The sequence below is a fragment of the Heteronotia binoei genome, chromosome 14 (assembly GCF_032191835.1).
Source record: "Heteronotia binoei isolate CCM8104 ecotype False Entrance Well chromosome 14, APGP_CSIRO_Hbin_v1, whole genome shotgun sequence".
NCBI lineage: Eukaryota > Metazoa > Chordata > Lepidosauria > Squamata > Gekkonidae > Heteronotia > Heteronotia binoei.
This window is the reverse complement of record NC_083236.1, coordinates 26,893,967-26,906,126: the sequence shown is the minus strand read 5'-3', so window position 1 is coordinate 26,906,126 and position 12,160 is coordinate 26,893,967. Positions and strand designations below refer to the sequence as shown.

The 12,160-nt window shown below is 45.8% G+C and overlaps 1 protein-coding gene across 1 annotated transcript in view; it reads right to left on the bottom strand.

Annotated features, from left to right (window-relative positions):
- Positions 1–4,976: 4,976 nt before the first annotated feature.
- Positions 4,977–12,160, bottom strand: part of HYDIN (HYDIN axonemal central pair apparatus protein) — a 234,138-nt gene continuing 226,954 nt past the window's right edge. Inside the window, 3 exon segments of the mRNA XM_060253816.1 lie at positions 4,977–5,937; positions 9,191–9,415; positions 11,032–11,262. Of these exon segments, the coding sequence (XP_060109799.1) occupies positions 5,449–5,937; positions 9,191–9,415; positions 11,032–11,262 (945 nt within the window). The 3' untranslated portion in view covers positions 4,977–5,448.

Below are 12,160 nucleotides of genomic sequence, written 5' to 3'. Positions count from 1 at the left end.
GGGAGGGAAGTAAGCGGGGCCGCTCACGAGACTCCTGCCCCCGCCCGCTGGTCCTGGAGGAGCGCGAAGAGATCTGCCGGCGGCTCTGGCGGAGGAGGCGGGGCTCAGGCAGACGCCATCTTCAGTGAGGGCGCGAGGGACTCGCCCGTTCCGCGGCCGGCTTCCGCCAACGGTGCGGCCCCATTGGGCCAGAAAGGCTACCGCCTCACCCTCGGCCGACTTCGGGTTTCCGCGTTCTGCAGCAACAGCCGGCAAAAACCTGAAGCCTGGGCGAGGAAACCAGTGTCTGTGCAGATAGATCCAGGTGGCTAGCTGTGTTGGTCTGAAGCAATAGCACAAAGCTGCAGTCCAGCTTTGTAGTAATGTATGGCTGTGAGAGCTGGACCATAAGGAAGACCCAGCGCAGAAGAATAGATGCTTTTGAGCTGTGGTGCTGGTGAAGAATCTTGAGAGTCTCTTGGACTGCAAGAAGATCCAATCAGTCAGTCCTAAGGGAAATCAACCCAGACTGTTCCCTGGAAGGTCAGATGCTGAAGCTCAAATACTTTGGCCACCAAATGAGAAGGGAGCACTCACTGGAGAAGTTCCTGATGCTGGGCAAGACAGAAGGCAAAAGAAGAAGAGGATGGCAAAAGACGAGATGGCTGGACAGCGTTACTGATGTAACTAACACGAATTTGAGCAGACTTCGGAGGATGGTGGAAGACAGGAGGGCCTGGCGTGACTTGATCCATGGGGTCGCAAAGAGTCGGACTCGATTGTGCGACAACAACAAAAGCACCTTTAAGAGCAACCAAGTTTTATTCAGAATGTAAGCTTTCATATGCATGCATACTTCATACTTCAGATGAAGACTGAAGAAGTATACATGCATATAAAAGCTTACATTCTGCCCTCAACTGCCCTCTGAATAAAACTTGGTTGCTCGTAAAGGTGCTATTGGACTCCAACTTTGTTTTGGTGTCTGTGCAGAGGTAGCTTTTTAGCTTTGCAGAGGAAATTTGGCTTGAAGCTACTGGGATTTTCTCCGCTTTGAGGAAGGGCTTCAGGCGCTGTCGCCACTTCCCTTCGAGCATAGCCCCTCTGTGTCAGCGCAGGGTTCATCGGAATTCCAGAATAATAGAACTCTTTCTTTAGAAATAAGTTTCTTTATTGGATATACAATGTCTCTGCTGTAGAAGGTCTTTGAGAGTGATAACGTACATTGGTTAGGCACCAGCATATATGGGAGTACATCAAAGGATGGGGCTTTAAATCATTCTTAAAACAAAGTTACTTTCCCTCTCTGGGGTACATGATTCACACGCCTGTTATCTATCTCCCTGAGCTATTCACACTCCTCCATTCGGCCAGTGGCCTTGTGGTGCCTGGGAAACGGCGTCGGTGTTCTCTCTGTTCTGCTAGCCGTTTATTGCTCTTGGCGCCCAGGGTTCCCCTCCCTTCTTCTTCCGCCCCCCCCCCCCAACATGTCTGACATTCTACTGAGGTGCAATAGGGTTAGTCTTAAACAAACAGTATAGGCAACATGGTTAGTATCAATAGCAGGCAAATGAACACAAGCTGACACTTTGCAGACTACGGTTGCCCACTCCAGGCTGGGGAAATTCCTGGAGGCTTGGGGCAAAACCTAGGGAGGATGGAGTTCGAGGGAGGAAGGAACGTCACCAGGGATGCAATGCAATCTTTCAATTACCTAAAGGGAAACTGCTATCCAGTTCTGGGAGATGCAGGATTGTTAGTTGGCTAGGAGAAAAAGGTGGTGGTCTGGCCCTTTACTTGAGCATGGAAATGGGTGGTAGAAGCTCTTCGTGATGTAGAGGTAAATGTCACTTGGGATTTACTACAAATAAAACTGATAGTAAAGAGACAGCTAGAGGGACTGAAAGTTGGCAACCCTAGGGAGATCTCCAGGCTGCACCAAGAAGCTGGCAACCACTCTGCTGAGACAGGTGCAGTTCAGTTGAAGCCAGCCCATCTTTTCATATCACCTGAAGGTTACAACCTGGTATGGAAGCTGAATGGTAGACTAGAAGCCATCATGCCCAGCTCTGATGCTGCTTCCATGCACAAACCCCCTTTCTAAAAAGATACTACACAGACTACAATATTAAATAGGGTTATTTTTGAAAACTAACAATATTTATTCTTACATAAGCTTTTCTGAGCCAGAGCTCACTTCCTTAGATGTTTGCAATGTGTTCACTAAATGTGTTCATGCTCAAAGTTGCAAACGACAGGTGTGTGTGAAAGATTACAATGAAAGATCAGTTTTAAAATATCCAATCAAAAGAGTGACTGGGTATTATTCTCAACTGCCCTCTTTGCAACACCTTCCCCCCTTATCTTTTCCTCTCACACTCATCCCACCAAATTTCTATTTCCTGGAGTCTAATATAAATACTTCTGCCTAATGGGCAAACACTTCAGTGCATTTGAAGAAGTGAGCTCTGACTTGTAAAGCTTATGTTGGAAAAATATTAGTTTTTTATGTGACACTGGATTTCCACTGTAATAGATTAATAGGGCAGTTCCACTGGAATTATTCATACAGTCCACAAGCATCACACCCTGTTTCTGCTCTCCCCCTCCACAGCACCTCATTTCCTCTTGTTCTCAACAAGCACCACATTCCATTTCTTTCATTCTTATTCCTTCCCTACCTAACAAGCGTCCTGTCCAGGCCTCAGATTCAGCAGGAACTCACAGGAGAGCAGCTCCTGAACCTTTCTGAGGGTTCCCTCTCCTCCCCACCTATCTACCTTGTCCACTGAATAGTAGGTGCAGCTGCATAACAATCCCTGGATTAGGAGAGTGGGCAGCCAGCCAGCAGGAGCTTCGCCACACCTCATTAATCCCTGGAGAAACCCACACCATGCTTTCTCCACTTCTTATGTGATTTTGGGCAGCAATTGACTTGCTGGCATTTTGACTGGGGGTGTGTGTGGCTGAGAAGAGCCCCAGGTGAGCGAGGCCTGCTTGGGCTGGCTGGATCTCTAGCCAGCCCAAGCAGGCCTCGCTCGCCTGGGGCTCCCCCTTCTTGTATCGGGTTGCTTTTGGCTGGGGGGGGCAGGATATGCTAATGAGCTCTACCACCTATTTTTCTACAAAATGCCCCCTGGTCTTGTCCCATCTTCTTTCTTATTCACACACACACACAGATGTATAAGCATCTCACATCCTTCCCCCCACACCTCAAACTACGCTTTAAAGTTTTTTTCTATATTAATTTTAATCAATTTGTTTTCTTTTGCAAATGCAGCTGCTGGGACTACTTTTTTTAGGGACAAAAACAGCATATGTAGGAGGGGCTTTTTAACCCGTTCCTCCTTTTTTGAAGACAGTCACTTCACAGTGCTTATCTTATTTGGAAAAACTTAATAGGTACGCATAACTTTTCCTTTTCTTTTCATGGAGGCATGATTTGGGTTCTGATGCCAGCCTCCCACTCTCTATATGTGCCCACTGTTCCTTGTTCTTGTAATGCTCACCTGTGTCTGTTCTGGATTGCCATTGTATTATATTCATGGGAGTTGGTAGTGTGGGAATGCTGACAGATGCTGCTACTCTTTACAAACTGTTAAGCAGCTCAGTGTCTGGATAAAATACTCCCATTGGGGTCAATTTTATTTATCCAGCTGCATTCTGTAGGGAAGATGCTATAACACGGGCTCTTCATGGTTTGGCCTGCAGCCAGCAGAAGACTGTGTTGATGTACAAACTGTCTACATTTAGGTGGTGAGAACCAAGGAACTGGAATGGACTGTGTTGTATACCACTGAAAGGAGCACTTGGTAGGGCTTAGGATGCTGGGAGCAGCCCAGTTGATACTACACATTGTGCTTTTGGTCTTAGCGACTGATTTGGTCTAGGAGCACTACTGTTCTAGTATAAAAGAGTGCTTTGGAGAGACAGACTGGGAGCTGTGCAAGGCCCTGCTCCATCCCTTTTAATTAGTGCCAGCCCTGTTCACCTAAAGGTTTTAAAACTGTACTGGATACTAGCAGTGTACTCTCAAGCTTCTTTCACTCTCCTCCTTGCATGTCAAAGAGCTTGTTCTGCACTGTCTAAGTGCCCACTCTGTGCACCACCAAAGTGCCCCGCCCCTCACTCTAAGTCCGCATGGCAGAGTCCCATGCCACGTGCTCTATCTAAAGAGTTGTGTGAAGTCAAAGCAGCACCTTGCTTTTTGGCATCAGGCCTATCTTTTTACCTAAGCTTTTAGGTAAAAACTTAGAGCCAGTTTGGTGTAGTGGTTAAGTGTGCCGACTCTTATCTGGGAGAACCGAGTTTGATTCCCCACTCCTCCACTTGCATCTGCTAGCATGGCCTTGGGTCAGCCATAGCTCTGGCAGAGGTTGTCCTTGAAAGGGCAGCTGCTGTGAGAGCCCTCTCCAGCCCCACCCACCTCACAGGGTGTCTGATGTGGGGAGGAAGGTAAAAGAGATTGTGAGCCGCTCTGAGACTCTTCGGAGGGGAGGGCGGGATATAAATCCAATATCTTCATCTTCTTCTTCTTCTAAGCTTTTACTTAGAGGTTTTATCTGACCATCTTTTTAATGGTCTGTTCTGTTTTATGGATTGTTTTTATGCTGCTCATGACTAACAGTGTGCTTTTTATACCGTGGTTTTTAGTTGTAAGCTGCTTCAAGTAACACTCTGAAAAGGTGGCATAAAATACATGGAACAGACAAAATGACTGTAAATTATGTCTCTCATCCTGATGTGACTGATTTGACTACTAGTTCTATACCATCTCAGAAGCTGATGATCTTAACCTGTTCTGTCATCTGTCTCAGGTAATTTTATACACAGTAATGCCCCTTGTTACCAGTTGGCAGGGGATTTATACAACCACAGTCTCTAAACAAACCCTTTTGATGCCAAGCTTGGGAAGATACCTGCCTCTTGGTCTAATTCTCACTCAAGCAGGTTCTAGAATCTTGTTCAGGTGCTGGTCTTGACAAACTTTCCAACACTTTTGTTTTATTTAATAAGTTTATTCCAAAATAAAATCTTGTGTAACAAATGAGCATTGCCGAAAGGAATGGGAAACTTCTTTCAGACCTTGGGCTTTATGGAGGTTGTCTTGCACATCTCCAGGGAATGTTTCGGACTGTTACTTCTGTAATTCATTCAGTAGTTACAACCTTGTGTGGGAACGATCTTTAAGATAAGAAGTATGCTCCTAGAATGGTGCATGCTGTCCTCCTGGGCCTGTGTTCTGGTGAGGATCTTACCTGTACAAGGCCTGCAGACCACATCCTTCAGCCCTTCCTACTTGTCCTGGGGACATTCATCCATAGAGGGCTTTTTTGTTCTTGAAAAATACAGCTGGAAGCAAGGAAAACATCCCATGGGGAAATCGGACTCTAGGAAGTTTCAGAGGCCTTTTCTTCCTTGGTGGTGATGCTTGAACAAGCAGGACTGCACTATTTAGTCTCTAGGAGCTCATTTCTCAGGCATGATACCCTTTAGATAGTAAACCCAGGAGACACCAGAGCCCACCCCAGTTGCACGTGGGCAAGAGACGACCAGCTTGCTGGTGATGGGGGCTTTGGTGCCACTAGGATGCCCATCAAAAGAGACTACAATTGTGGCAGTTTTTTTGGAACGAATGTTTTCCGGGGCCTTAACAGTGAAGGCAGGGTTCTCCACAGCATAGGAGAAGGACATGGGCTGCAAGAACACATTCTTGAAGGCGATGGTTGTGTTGGACCCAGATCTGATTTGAAAAGGCCCCTGAGGCTTAGGGAGAATTGATGTGCCAAAGAGAGGGATTATGTAGTCTCCGCCTATGGTGGAGGAAAGGACAAGAGTTCCCCTTGTTTCTCCCAGTTGGCAAGGTTCAAAGATCACCTCCAAGTGGATCTCTGTGCCTGTTTGAGATCCTGCAGCTGCATTGATGACTTTGTCTGCGTGGAAATCAGGGCTGTCAATCTGAAGGGAGAGAATGTGACTGGGTTACTGCATCAGCGGCACAAAACATGCAAACCCAACAACTATCATCTTATTAATCTTGTATCTGGAAATGACCAGCATACTACCTGGATTGTTGCCAGAGTTATCTCAGCAGCTCTAAAAGTCATGCTAATCTGATTAGTTAATAGATCCAAGTGGGCAGCCATGTTGGTCTGAAGTAGTTGAACAAAGCAGGAGTCAAGTAGCACTGTTAAGACCATCCAAGTTTTATTCAGAACGTAAGTTTTCGTGTGCTCTTTAAGCACACTTCATCAGACGAGGGGATCAGATATTGTGAGCTGAAATACAAGCAGTTGGTTGATTGAGTATTCAGAATGATCACATGGTAAACCAGTGTGGCTTGGCCATTTGGTCTGGATAGCCATAAAAGGTAATAAAGTCCTCTGCCAATTGGTGTTTCTGTAAATCTAGGTGATTACCTTTTATGGCTATTCAGATCAAATGGCCAAGCCACACTGGTTTACCATGTGATCAGTCTGCATACTTAATCAACAAACTGCTTGTATTTCAGCCCACAACACCTGATCCCCTTGTCTGATGAAGTGTGCTTAGAGAGCACACGGAAGCTTATGTTCTGAGTAAAACCTGGGTCTTCAAGGTGAAACTTGACTCTGCTTTGTGATTAGTTAATATTTGTGATAATTCCTGCATTGCTCCATCCTTTCCTTTCCTAATAGTGGCACTGGTTTGTGGCTATTTCCCCAGGGTATCCATCCAGCTTTAGATCATTTTTTAGTATCTATACAATTCACAATAAGTAATTACATATTCTTAATGTTAAGCTTGATTTCTGTTCTTATTATGTCTAAAAGCTGGTGTGCTCTAACTTCTCTGACTAAAGTAAGAAGAAGCAAACATTAATCATTTGGGTTGTATTACACGGAGCGATGTCCAGCAGAATAGCGAAGTCAGAACCCAAATAACTTGGAATGAACTTATGTCCAGGCTCCAAGTAGCTAATCATCTACTTTCTTCATAGCTGGCCAAGCACTCAAGATTGAGCCTGACCAGAGGCTGCCTTTGTCCCATGGAGCAATCAGCCACCAAATAACTAGGAGTTTTTTTGTTTTTGTTGTTGCTGTTCTAAACACTGTGGCCCAACAGAGGCATTTAAACTACAGCTGTAAAGTGTGGTCAATTAATTGATTAAAAATAATCTAGCTAATTAAATGCTGTTAATGAATTGGCTGGCAGGCTTTCATTGTTTAAAACGGTGCTACCAGTTCAAAGCTGCGACAGGCAGGTGGCTGTTGCCTGCAGTGTGTGAAAGAAGGGGGAATGCCTTAGGTCAGATGATGCCCTCTCAATGCAAGCATGCACTATCTAAACACAGGAAGGATGCTTATTCCTCATATCCAGACAGATTCAATGGTATTGCACATAGATGTCAACTCTTATTAGCCTGAACACTTCTCACAGAGTTAAGGACTAGCTCACCACATATGATCCACAAGGACAAGTTGCAGGGCTTTTTTTGTAGCAGGAACTCCTTTGCATATTAGGCCACACACCCCTGATGTAGCCAATCCTCTAAGAGCTTACAATAGGCCCTGTAATAAGAGCCCTCTTGGAGGATTGACTACATCGGGGGGAGGGTGCCCTAATATGCAAAGGAGTTCCTGCTACAAAAAAAGCCCTGAGCTTAAGTAAAGAGCCCAGAATTATATTTCTCTTTTGTTTTTCCTCTGGTGCCTTCTCTCTGCATTTTACCAATAAAACTATGTTGGGGCAGGGGGTTGAGGCTATGGACTGGCATAATTGTGCAAGCTCAAATATAGCTTCATGCACCTAGTTCTAGTAATGTTACCTGCCAGTAAGAGAGTAGGTATTTGGAAATGGAGGAAGAGACTTTATACCCTGTGTATGCCATTCTTAGTGACCCCTCTACTTTGGAGGGACAGGGAGGAGGAATGACCAGATAGCATTCTGGTACAGCCAGACATCTCTGTGGTTTATCCTAGAGCAGCATTTTTGAGCCTGAGGGCACCTTTGGAATTCTGACACAGTGTAATAGGTGCTGTCTCGAAATGGCTGCTGCAGCTTACCTTCACTCACACTGTGAAGATCTTTGGGCTATGTGGCAGCTGCCGCCAAAACACCATTTTTAAAAATCTGCACAGCCAATCAAAGCTTCACTGGCCAATCAGAATCCTTGCTGGGCAAAAGCCCCACCTGCTCCTGCCTACCTTCTAAAAACACTTGGTGGGCACCTGGAAAGGTGTCAGTGGATGTCCAGCACCCACAGGTACCTTGTTGGGGATCCTTATCCTAGAGGAAGATATTTTAGTTGGAATCCCAAAGACACCACCACCCTCAAGTAAACAGGTTTGGGGCAGGCCCTGACCTTTCTCTTATATTTAAAAAAAAGCTTGTAAAACAGACTGCTGAATGATCCCACACAAAATGACGTGACTTGTCAGGAAGCTTTGTTCCTAGTCTTACCTCCAGTATCCCCCCAACCCCCTTCTCAAAAGCCACATAGGCAGAAAAACAGACCATAGATATTTCACATTCATGTATGAAGGCACACAGCAAGACCCGTCAGAGTTACCAGGAGTTGCAAGGCGGAGGAGTCAGCTGACCACTCTTCCTCCACTCCCTGCATTCCCTATAATGATGTATTTATGTCATGTAAGCCGCCCTGAGCCTGCTTCGGCAGGGAGGGTGGGATATAAATGAAAAATTATTATTATTATTATTATTATTATTATTATTATTATTATTATTATTATTATTATTATTATTATTATTATTATTATTATTATTATTATTATTATTATAGTGATTGGATGAAACCATACTCCACAACGATGGCCATAACGCAGTGGCAGAAAACATGGGTTTGCCTGTTATGAGGTCCCAAGCTCAGTCCTGGGCAAGGGTTGAACAGACTTCTACTGGAGTGCCTGGAAGGACCATACCAAGCTAGACAACAGACTGCTATTGGTTCACCATAAAGCCACCTTCATGTGACTCCGCATGCACTTTCCAACTAATGCGCAGCGACTTCAAGAACCATTTGGCAAGTGTTCAATGAATGGACAGGAAGGAAGGACAGACACCAGGGAGCACTCAGCATATAACTGTCCTCAGTCATGGTACCATTTTGTTATTGAAGGATCAGATTCAGCACTGGCTAGTACCATGGCTAGCTTCATCTGAACCCTCATAAGCAACTGACATCAAACCAGAGGGTCCTTGCCCAACTCACTTTGGTGGAGTACTCTGTCTTTTGACGGGTGTAGTTGACAAACTTGGTGATAATAATCTGGCTGCTGCCCAGCATGGTACAGAAGTAAAGGGCCTTCTCTGGCCGAGCTGGTGTGGCTTTCAAGATCAGGTCGTACTGGAAGGAACCCAACTCGTTGCTGTTCAGGGTCAGACGCCCACTAGTTTCTCCAGGCCTCATTGGTTGGAATTCAAAGGTAAGCGCTCCCTGAGAAAAGTGAGAGAGCAGATTATCAAGACAAGAAGGGGCACTTGCTCTCTGAGGAGCACCATCCAGGAAAGAATCTGCATTCATGCCACATTCTAAAACCACCTCTCTAGCAGTCCTGGGCAGAAGGACGTTAAATGAGCATGTGATGAACAGGAGGTACAACTCCCAATGGGACTGGGATGCCTCAGAAGCAGTTCTTTATTAAGAAAGCACAGAAGGTCAGTGTAGAGAAGAAGCAAAGAGACTGTATTTATACCCCACCCTTCAATCGGAGTCTCAGAGCAGTTTAACAATCTCCTTTCCCCTCCCCATCACAGACACCCTGTGAAGTAGGTGGGTTTGAGAGAGCTCTTTTTGAGGACTGCTTAAGAGAGCAGCTCTTTCAAGAACTGTGACTGAACCAAGGACACTCAGCAGGTGCATGTGGAGAAGTGGGGAATCAAACATGGCTCTCCCAGATTAGAATCTGCGCACTTAACCATTACACCAAACTGGCCAGACACTAAACCTTCTGGCCAGCCACAAACAGGCAGGTGCTGGCCAGAAGGAGCAAAAGATTAAAAGTGGGACAAGGGAAGAGTCATACAGACAAGACATCTAGTTGCTGCCCAGATAAAAGACTGAGGCCTCACCTGGCGGGGTCTGTAGCCAGGCCAGCTTAGGTGAGGGAGTCTGGGAAGACAAAATACCACCCTTGACTCTGCACCCCCATGTGCCTTGCAAAAAGGGCACCAGCACACAGCAGCTTTCAAACTGAGTCCTGGTTGCCCCTGACACTACTCTCTTTTTATACATCCACTGAAACAAGAAGATACCAAAGGCTGAAACTGGGACTCCGCTCAGCTCCAGTCCAAAGTCTTCCTTGGACTTTGAGACTAAGGAGGAGAAAGATTAATGCACCGCACACAAGTGAGGTTCAAACGTCCAGCGAGCATGAAGTTCCCTGAGTGGACAAGTCATTCTCTCTCTTTCAGCTCACCCTACCTCACAGGGTTATCGTGAAGCTGACATGCCACCCTTGAGTTCCTTGAGAGAAAAGTGGGATAAGGTAAAAAAAATAAATCAGGAATAAGGGAGAGGGGAGAGGGGGACACAGTTCAGAAGCCAGGGGGAAAAAAATCCATGTTTACCTTTCAGATCAAGAGTGAAGGCTTGAGTGCAAAGAGTGTGTGTGGGGGGGATGCTTTGGAGAAGATGAGAAGAAAGAGTGCTTGGTACCACAAACAGCAACAGGAAAAGTGAGATAGGCTGAATATGTAATACAAGAACACCCAGAGGGAGAACACAATTTGTGCTAGTGTCACCTAGTGCCACTGCCAGATCAGGCATTGAAAGCTGCCAACCATTTTGCACAAGTCTGAGAGTGGAGTTAAAAAGAGGAATTAGGAGTCAGTATCAAGCGTCTAGTGGAGAGGAAATCCATCAAGAAGAAAGAAATGCATAAAGAAGAAAGAAAGCTCCAGCAGCACCCCTGTAGTGACTGCAGAGTGACCATCTCTCCTTTAGGCTCAGCAGCAGATAAGCTGGCTAAACTTGACCCAGTGGCCATGCAACACGTGCCTCCATCCCCCAATTTCATGCTCTTGGTGGGTGATTCCAAGGCAAAGTCCTACCTCAGACTGAGCCGGGATGATGAACTGGAGTGGCAAAGAAATGTCAGGCATTTTGCAGTCTGTGCTGAAGGCCACTGGATAGTGTAGGGGGTTTTCAACTTTCACAGAGGAGGAGGTGCTTTGTCGGACAGAGGTGCTCAACTCAATGGTGCCAAGAGGGCCACAAGGGATGGCCTTGAATGTGATCAAGTAGAACAGGTATTCCTGCGTCACCTCATTGCGGAATGTCACCTGCAATCACAAGAGAGAGGTGTAAGAATCAGTCCATCGGTGGAGCCAATTTGAAACACAAAGCAATTCTATTCCTCCAATTTCAAGCCAAAATTAGTCACTGTGTTTCAGATTGGGTTGGCTATTCAAGGGAAGGGATGTTCCTGGAGATCTGGGGGCAATGCCTGGGGAGGGAGTTCAGAGGGGAAGTGATGCCAGAGACTCTTGCTTCCATTTTCCCCACGGAATAGGGTTGCCAACTCTCAGATGGGACATTCCTGGAGATTTGGGATAGTGCTTCAGAAGGGCTGAGTCTGAGAAGGAGAGGGAGTTCAGCAGGGATGCCAGAGTATACGCAATGCAAAACTCCTGTTTCCTCTAGGGGAACTGATCTCTGTCTTCTGAAGATGAGTTGTAGTTCTGGGAGAATTCTACACCCCAACTGGAGATTGGCAATCCTACTTTTAGATGTTGCGAGCATTCCAACTACAAATGTTAACATCACTGACCAAACTGAATACTCCAGTTCTTGTGAGTGGTGGATGAGCTAGTCCTAGAAAATGAGCTAAAACAGGTCAGTTTATAATTATTTTAATAGTTTATATACCATCTTTTTTGTCTAAAGATGGTAGCTAAATCTCATCCAAACACCTGCTGATACTGACCACAAAATATTGACACAGGAAGGCTTTTTCTCCCAAAGGACCCAGAGCTGCACATACGTCCTTCCTTATGGTGATATCTGCGGCTTCTGCCTCCCCCCCACCCCCACTCGAGGACCCAGTGTAAAGCTTTCTGATAAGTGAGAATCAAGAGCATTTGAAAATGCTGCTGCCTCTTAACTTTTTTGTGGAATGAAATAATGCAGACCCCATTTCCTGAAAGAATTCACCAGGTGCAAAGTTCACCACAGAAAATG